At 33.4% G+C, this 9,997-nt stretch overlaps 1 protein-coding gene across 1 annotated transcript in view; it reads right to left on the reverse strand.

The window, feature by feature from the left end:
• The window catches only part of LOC141288155 (putative methyltransferase NSUN7), a 44,420-nt gene extending 34,666 nt beyond the window's left edge, over positions 1-9,754 (reverse strand). The window contains exon 1 of the mRNA XM_073820256.1: positions 9,442-9,754. Coding sequence (XP_073676357.1) covers positions 9,442-9,754 — 313 coding nt within the window. The remainder of the gene's footprint in view (positions 1-9,441) is intronic.
• Between the last annotated feature and the right edge of the window lie 243 nt (positions 9,755-9,997).

Here is a 9,997-nt window from a genome sequence, read left to right on the forward strand (position 1 = left end):
TAATGGTCTGGAACTCCAGGAGAATGAAAATCATGTTTATCGCACCGCTGAGGAGAAGTGCTGATCTGTTCAGGGCCGTATACTGAGATTACACTGTGTTTTGCTTATTAGCTCTTGTTGAAGGTTGCTGGTTTAAAGAAAGAGCAATAATCGCTCTGGGTGGAGGAGCGGAGCGGGAGCAATGATGTCAGGACTGTGGGTGGAGTCAAGAAGCAGAATTAATGATGTCACGCATTTGGGCGGAGTCATGCGACACAGGGAGTCCAGTGATGGACGACAGCAGAGAAAAGAACAGCAAATGAAAGGAAAGAGAAAAAAATATGAGCGGGGTGACAGATGAACACAAAGGACGGAGCTCCATTTCTCTTCTTTATCTCTTAGATGTGTGAAACACACACAAACACACTCATCTGTCTGTCAGAAGAGAAGGAGCCCAGCGTGAAAAACGACTCATTTTGGCCCAGAGCTTTAATCAGGTCATTTGCATGAGTTTCATGAGATCTCCTGCAGGCTGATATTTACCACGGTATCTCTGGCAGGGGAACCGTTGTGCTGCTCAAGGACGAAATCACAATGAACCCTGTGGATTTTCTGCTCAGCTAAAAAGCCTTTATCTCCTCCAGTGAACTGCAACAATCCCACGAACCCGGAGACAATTCAGCTCCAATCTCCTCTGGACGTGTCCCTGCACTCGCAAACCTGATGAAAACTGATGAAGCCGCAGACGAATCATGCCGTCGCCCCTCCACGCCAATAAGTGCAAAGTGAACGCGATCATGGCGTCAGTAAGGTCACTGGACCAATAAAGTCTCTGGCCTTTACAACCGATGCCTGCTTCATTAGCATCTCATGGATTTGATCACATTTTCAACAAGAGAGAGACAGAATCAAACCACACCTACAGACCAAAATCCAGAAAACACACACTGACTTGTTTCTTACATTATTTGCAAACTGTAAAAACTGTCTTTTGAATCTTGCATCTATTTAATCATCTACGACTGCATTTTTAGTGCAAAATAAAAGCAGTTTAACCCCTCACAACTGCATTTTTACTGCAAATACAAATACATTTATTTGTTTAATCTGTTACAACCGCATTTCCAGTGCAAAATCAAAGCAGTTTAACCTTTTACAACTGCATTTTTACTGCAAATACAAACCAATTTAACTGTTTAACCCTTTACAATTGCAGTTTAACCCTTTACAACTGCATTTTCACTACAAATACAAATTAATTTAACTATTTATTTCTTTACAACTGCAGTTTAACCATCTACAACTACATTTTCAGTGCAAAATCAAAGCAGTTTAACCCTTTACAACTGCAATTTTACTGCAAATACAAATCAATTTAACTGTTTAACCCTTTACCACCACTGTTTAACCCTTTATAACCACATTTTTAGTGCAAAATCAAAGCAGTTTAACTCTTTACAACTGCATTTTACTGCAAATACAAATCAATTTAACTGTTTAACCCTTTACAATTGTAGTTTAACCATTTTCAAACACATTTTTACTGAAAATACTAAACAATTGAACTTTTTAACCCTTTACAAATGCAGTTTAACCCTTTTCAACTGCATGTTCACTACAAATACAAATTAATTTAGCTATTTATTTCTTTACAACTGCAGTTTAACAATCTACAACTACATTTTCAGTGCAAAATCAAAGCAGTTTAACCCTTTACAACTGCAATTTTACTGCAAATACAAATCAATTTAACTGTTTAACCCTTTACAACTGCCGTTTAACCCTTTACAACTTCATTTTTTACTGCAAATACAAATTAATTTGAACTGTTTAACCCTTTACAACCACTGTTTAACCCTTTATAACCACATTTTCAGTGCAAAATCAAAGCAGTTTAACTCTTTACAACTGCATTTTATTGCAAATACAAATCAATGTAACTGTTTAACCCTTTACAATTGCGGTTTAACCCCTTACAACCACATTTTCCCTGAAAATGCAAATCAATTTAACCGTTTACAACTGCATTTTTTCTGCAAAAAAACATTTTGACCATCTACAACCGCGATTTCACGGCAAATACAAATCAGTTAAACGGTTTAACCCTTTACAACCACATTTTCAGTATAAAATCAAAGCAGTTTAACCCTCTACAACTAAATTTTTACTGCAAATACAAATCAGTTTAACTGTTTAACCCTTTACAACCGCATTTTCAGTATAAAATCAAAGCAGTTTAACCCTGCATTTTTACACCAAATGCAAATCTATTTGACTATTTATTGTAGTATTTTCCGTACAAATACAAATCAATTTAACCATTTACAAGATTTTCACTGCAAAGAACACTCTTACATTATTTGGGTTGTTTACAATAATGTGTTACCAACACACTATTGTGCTGTTTAAAAACTGTGCAGTTGCTTTGACACAATCTGTATTGTTAAAAGCGCTATCTAAATAACGGTGACTTGACTTGACTTTTAGCAAACTGCTTTTTTGTCTTGCATTTAACCTTCTACAACCACATTTTCACTGCAAATAAAAAAACTGTTTAACCCTCTACAAATACATTATTATTGCAAATACAAATCAGTTTAACCTTTTACAACCACATTTCACTGCAAATAGAAACCAATTTGACCATCTACAATCGCATTTTCACTGCAAATATAAATCAATTTAACCTTTTATAACAAATACATTTTTCTTACATTTAGATGACTTACGTTATTTGCAAAGTTTTTCAGTCTTGCATCTATTTAACCCTCTACAACCACATTTTCACTGCAACAGTTTGTATTTTCAATGCAAAGACAAATGTATTTAGTCATCTACATCAGCAATTTCAAAATGCTTTCAAAATCTGTTTTCTTACAATATTTGAGAACTGTGCAAACTGTCTTTTCACTCCTGCATCTGTTTAACTGTCTGCAGCCACATTTTGATTGCAAAGACAGTGTTGCACAGACAGAAATCAAGACTTGTTTTAAAAATGACTTGGAGGGCAATTACAAAACTATTTTCCTGCAGATCTCCTGATTGTGTGTGTCTGGCACACAGAGCGCTAGTGCACATGTGAGTCACGTTTGTGTGTGTATTGATTGTGCAGCGTGGAGTTAAGACAGATTAAAGCAGGTTTTCCCAGGTGTGCGGTCTCATGTGAAACATGCTCGCCAAACCAAAACAGCCACATCGATATCACAAGCTTCAGTCTCACTTCTGATCCTATCTGACTGCGCTGTTCTCAGAGCTCACTATAGTGCAAAATCAGCTCTTAAACATGCTTCAACATTATACAGCCTTCAACTGTTAACATGTAAACATTTAGTGCTGTTTAAGTCAATTATCACTAGTACTCTGCTGATATGAATGTGATGAAACCTCCAAGACTGAGCATTAAAGTTGGCCAAAATAAAATCATATAAAATTATAATGATTAAGATTTTCTATGATTACTATTGTTATTATTATTATTATTATTATTATTAAGTAAAAATATTCAATACATATGAAATACATTATTATTGTAATAGCATTGTACTGTAAAATTTAATAATAATTTTATATTACAGTTAATAATACAATATTAAAATGATACAGTAAAATAATTATCATTAAATGCTTATTTTTACAGTATAAGTATTACAATAGAAATATATTGGTTATCAATTTTATTAATAATAATCACCATAATTTTTATTTTATAGTTATTTATAATTATTTTAATTTTCTTAATATTTAATAATAATAATATACTAGTCATTATTAAATATTTTTGCAGAACAGTAGTATTAAAATAGTCATATTTTCTTAATATTTTATTGAATAATAATAATAATTTTATTTTACAGTTTTAAATAATTTTATTTTTACAATTGTTCTGTAAAATAGAATTATTATGCTCAATTTTTACAGAATAATAGTATTTATTTAGCAGTATATTTTTTAAGATATTTTATTTTTTTACACTTTTTTAGACAATTGCACTGTAACTTCAATTTTTTACAGTATAATAATACACAGTATTTTAATTATTACTACTAATAATAACAATTATTTTATTTTACATTTATTAATGTTTTATTTTACAGTGTTCTGTAAAATAAATGTATTATTATTTACTTTCTTTTATTTATTAGACTTCCACTATAATCACCCTCAAACATAGACCAGAGTATCACATATTCTTCAGAGACAGCGTTTGTATTTATTGTTCGATCTCACCACGCCACAATGAGCTTTTGAAATTAACATTCAGCTCGACAACAAGCGTCTGCATTTAATTAGCGCCTCTAATTAAGGTGCATGTAAAGGCCCAGAGACGTTTGTGAGACATCTGTGATCATTTCTTAACTCCTAATTCTGCCTAATGAATGCTGATGAGCCGTATGACAGCAGAAAGGCATTCTGGGAAATGTAGGATTAGTGTTTATCCACGCTCGGACACTGATGGACGGATAACGCTTGTCAGACCACCTGCCCTACACGCTCTTCACCGACACACACAGAGAAATCAATCTCCGTATCTCATCACATCGTCCGGCAGATGCCCTTAATCGGCCGAGCAGCTCAGAGAGCAGATGATTGGTCGACTGGTCTGTTGCATTATGGGTAACAGAATGAAGATACTTAATTCAGATCACTCTATCCATTCAGTTCACAGAGCCATCCATCATCATTCTGTCTCTGACATGTTCCCACAGGGAGAAATCACAAATGAGATCCCATTAATGTCTCAAATGTTTACAATTAAATGGTACGCAAATGAAGACTCCTGCTTCTCAGATGTTTCTCCTGACAAAAAGACCTGAGTCTCAGAAGAGATCTCAAAAACTGGCTCAAGATTTCAAAAAATACTCAAACATTTCTCACCAAATGATCTGTGGAAGCAGCTGAACTAAAAGTGATACTTAAATGCAAGACAATAATAAAGAATGAGATAAGAAAGAATGATTTGATTGCCTTCTTTGAGATTTAGACCTGTCTTTCTCATCTTAAACACAGAGGAACGCTAAGGAAGGCAGATAAATTAACAAATTAGCAATGCAAAACTTGACTTGTGCCTGAACTTTAAAGGGCACTCAACCCTCTTTTTAGTTGTGATATACTGTCTCAGTATAAATTACATTCACACTGGTGTTTTAGGAAGCCAATCTAATTAAAATTTAATAATAATATTAACAGTAATAGACATATGTTGTAAAACAATTGCACCACCAAAAAAATGAAAATGAATACTTCCTAAGTATATTATTTTTTATACAATGCTTTACAATGGAAATTACAATGCTTTCTAATACCTCATTTGTACACTTATGAATTTGGACTGCATTAAAACCACTCGCTGTCAGCAATTTATCTAGCACTTTTAAGCTTTTATTTTGACGGAAATCTCTAGCTTCAGTTAAAACAGACTTACAAAATGTGTCTCACCACAAATCTAGTGAAATGTTGTAATCTGCATTAAAAATAAAGCATAACTGGTGGCCGTTGCGTTTCCAAATTTTCGCTAAACTCTCAGCACATGCAATAAACGACTGCATTCACTGAAAACTGAACCGTTTATAGGCGCGGAAAACACAGGCCTTCGTGTTGAAACGTGCAGCAAAAACAGACTTGATGAAGGTCATATTGTGCTTTCGGTTTTAGTTTGTTTGACAATAACTGGGCCAAAGCATAGTGGCTCAAAACACAACTTTAAAGACATTTTATTTTAGAATGTTTAAAAAATCTACACTTTTTGCCCGTAAGACCTACTGTATATCGTTTCATCATGTGTCCCCGATAATATCAAGAGTATTGCGAATTGATAATATCATTACATCCCTATAATTTAATCGTTTCAGTTAGGTTTAAATTCATTTAAAGTCATTTGTTAATGAGAATGGTAACATACATTTTTCTTAGTTAAGAACATGGGTTAGAGATCTTCATTTTATTTAACTCTCAAAGTGCATTAGATAGAAGAATTTAACTTTAGAATGTACAAAATTTAGTTTTTTTTTCTTTCAATTCTTAATCATTATTTTTTTCAATATTGCAATAAATTGTATTGTGGACTTTATATTGCAATATTATCGCATTGTGCGATTTTGAAATTGTTATATCCCTATTAAATAGTAACTAAAAACTTTTTATCAATAAATACCAGTTGTTTTAGTTTTTTACAACTATTGTTTTCCTGTAGGTTTGCCGCACTGCAGAAAAATAATTTTCTTCTCAGTATTTTTGACTTGTTTTCCAGTACAAATTTCTAATCATTCTTAAATCAAAATTTTAGTGGAGAGCCAAAATGACATAAGACAGTCTTGTTTTCTGAAAAATGCATCAAAATGAATTAGTTTATGCTGAAAACAAGAACAAATATCTAGTTAAAATAATCTTGCTTTCCCTATGTAATTTGTTTTCTTAACAAAACGACAGATATTGCTTCTTGTTGTTTGATATTTTTTCTGAAAACAAGACTTAAAGGGATACACTCTTAAAAATAAAGGTGCTTCATAATGCCATAGAAGAAACTTTTTTGTCTGAATGGTTCCATCAAGAATCTTTAACATCTGAAGAACCTTTCTGTTTCACAAAATAAACAAAAGAAGGTTCTTCAGATTATAAAGGGGTAAGAAAGAGATGGTTCTTTAAAGAACCTTTGACTGAACGGTTCTTTGTGGAACCAAAAATGGTTCTTCTATGGCATCACTGTGAAGAACCTTATAAAGTCCACCCCCCAAAAAAAATAAAAATCTCATGTTGTTCTAAAGTTCAAGACACATAAGAAACACAAATGTGACTCTGGACCACAAAACCAGTTATAAGGGTAAATTTTTTAAAATTGAGATTTATACATCATCTGAATAAATTTGTCTGAGATACAATTATTTAAAAAAAAAACATCTGGAGAATATTGAGAAAATGCTTTTAAAGTTGTGCAAATAAAGTTCTTAGCAATGCATATTACTTATCAAAACTTAAGTTTTGATATATTTACAGTAGAAAATTTACAAAATATCTTCATGGAACATGATCTTTACTTAATATCCTAATGATTTTTGGGCATAAAAGATAAATCGATAATTTTGACCCATACAATGTATTTTTGGATTTTGCTACTTAAGATCCAGTTTTGTGATCCAGGGTCACAAATTAAGATATTTTAATGAAACCTGGGAGGTTTCTGTCCCTACAGTCGTAGACAACCCCTAAAAGATCCAAAAAGGTCATATAAGCATTGCAAATTGAATCCACGCGTATTGAACGGTTCAATCCAAGTCTTCTGAAGATATATGAATGCTTTAAATGATGAACAGATTTAATTTAAGCCTTTATTTCCATCCAAACGTTACATATGGTGAATATAAAGCATGCACAAGCTTCTGTGATTACGCTATGTGATTCACTATATACTAATGTGCATGAATAAAAGTCAAAATGACATCCGTTCATCATATAAAGTGATCGTATCTCTTCACAAGACTTAGATTACAGAGCTCAATTCATTTTACAATGCCTTTATGACCTTGAAGATTTGGTTACCTGGTACTTAAAACAGAGGGACAAAAACCTCTCAGGTTTTATTAAAATATCTTAAATTGTGTTTCGAAGATTAACTCGTTTTATAGGTTGTCATGGAGGAGTAAATGATGACAGAATGTGAATTTTTGCATGAACTCATAAAGGAAACAGAATTTAGTCTGTCATGAGTTTTTTGAGAATTGTTTTTGCATTCTCTCATTAAAGTAGTTCACTTTCAGAACAAAAATGTACAGATCATGTACTCACCCCCTTGTCATCCAAGATGTTCATGTCTTTCTTTCTTCAGTCGTAAGGAAATTGTGTTTTTTGAGGAAAACATTTCAGGATCTCTCTCCATTTAATGGACTTCTATGGTGCCCCCAAGTTTGAACTTCCAAAACGCAGCTTCAATGGGCTCTAAATTATCACAGGCGAGGAAAAAAGTTTCTTATCTCGCAAAACTATTGGTTATTTTCTAAAAAAAAAATAATAATAAAAAATACAATTTACATACTTTTTAACCTCTAATGCTCATCTTTTCTAGTTCTGTGTGTGTCTGTGTAGAGATTAAAAAGTATATAAATTTTAAATGTTTTTTTAGAAAATAACCGATCTTTCTGCTAGATAAGACCCTTCTTCCTTGGCTGAGATCATTTAGAGCCATTTGAAGCTGCATTTTTGGAAGTTCAAACTTGGGGGCACCATAGAAGTCCATCATATGGAGAGAAATCCTGAAATGTTTTCCTCAAAAAACATCATTTCTTTACGACTGAAGAAAGAAAGACATGAACATCTTGGATGACAAGGGGGTGAGTACATTATCTGTAAATTTTTGTTCTAAAGTGAACTACTCCTTTAATGGAGTCATTATTTGTGATCAAAAAGGTTGCAAAGCATAGCTTTAACTGTGACGCATTACTCAGCGCTGATCCTCACACAGGACACAATGCGCGTTATGCTGTAATAACTCTGTCTTAGTCTCTCGGGCACAAAGAGACTCATTAGTTAGTTGTCGTTTAGCAGACCCTTTCCTCCACAGCGATGTACACTGAGCTCATTAAAGCAGTCGTCCTCTGGAGAACCAGCAGATTAAATATTCTGCTAAAACGACACAGTGCTAACAGATACTGACCATCATGTGGGATGGATAACAGAGACAGTATATGGGGAAGGAACCAGCCCATTCCATCAACAATGAATGGAAATAAAAATAACACTTAATGTGTTGAAACAAAAAAAATATTTTCTGTTCTGTTTTGTGAAGAAAAAAAGAAAATACGCTGCAAAACAATTACTGTCTTGTAAATTTGTGTCTTGTTTTCCAGCACAAATATCTAAACTCTTAAATCAAAATGGCTTAAGATACTAAGGCCTGGTTTCACAGACAGGGCTTAGACTAAGCCAGGATTAAGTCATAGTTCAGTTAAGACATTTAAGTATTTTTTTTATAAATGTGAGTTAGAATAAAACATTATTGGTGTGCATCTCGAAACAAAACAAAGGCGCTGATATATTTTAAGATCAATCAGTGCAAGTTTCTTTCAGTTGAAACAGCTCAGACTTGCAGTTTAGTCTGGGACTAGGCTTAAGCTTTGTCTTTGAAACCGGGGGTTTGTCTTCTATTCTGAAAAATGTTTCAAAAATAATTGAGTTAAATGCTTAAAACACAAAAAATCTAGTTTTCTCTTTTCTGAATATTTTGCAGATATTTGTTCTTGTTTTATGCAAAAATTAAATTCATTTTGATGCACTTTGCATACAACAAAACTTAAGTACACGTATCTTGATTTAAGAATTTGTAGATATTTGTAACAGAAAACAAGACAAATATAGTAAGAAAATCTTTATTCCAATGCACTTGTGACAGAAAAAGAAAATGAACTGACTTTGAAGCAGCTTGATTTAGTAATTTCTCTTCATTTGAGTTTAGTAAACATGATTCACACTTACATTTGAGCGTGTTGAAGGCTAGTTGATACGCTAATCGCTGAGACGCCTCATCTTTTGCAACAGGCAATCTGACCTCTGACCTTTTCCCATAGCTGATGAGCCTGTGAGAGGCTGGTTTCTCCAGGTGTGTGTTCTGAAAGATGGCAGCCGCATGCAGGTAAACCCGGTCCGGACAGACGGGACTCTCTTCTGAACCGGACTGGAGTAGAGGTGGTTCTGGAGGAGCCGGATCCAGCAGAGAGAGATGTTTGAGAGCCGGGATTTGAGAGCCATGCTTCGATGAACGACGCACAACGATGCTTTTTCTGACCATCCTCTGACATACACACACAAACAAATCAAATTAATAATCACTGCAAAATGATTTTATTACTTAGTATTTTGTCTTGTTTTAAAACAAATTAAATACTTGAATGTTCTAAATACTGTTTTCTAAAATAAATATCAAAAATTGTATTATGAAATCCTGTTTCTGGAAGTTGCTACTTCTTTTCCTCACAGTTCTGACATTTTTTTTCTCACAATTCTCACTTTATATCTTGCAATTTTGAGTTTT

Source organism: Garra rufa, chromosome 16, assembly GCF_049309525.1.
Source record: "Garra rufa chromosome 16, GarRuf1.0, whole genome shotgun sequence".
Classification (NCBI taxonomy): domain Eukaryota; kingdom Metazoa; phylum Chordata; class Actinopteri; order Cypriniformes; family Cyprinidae; genus Garra; species Garra rufa.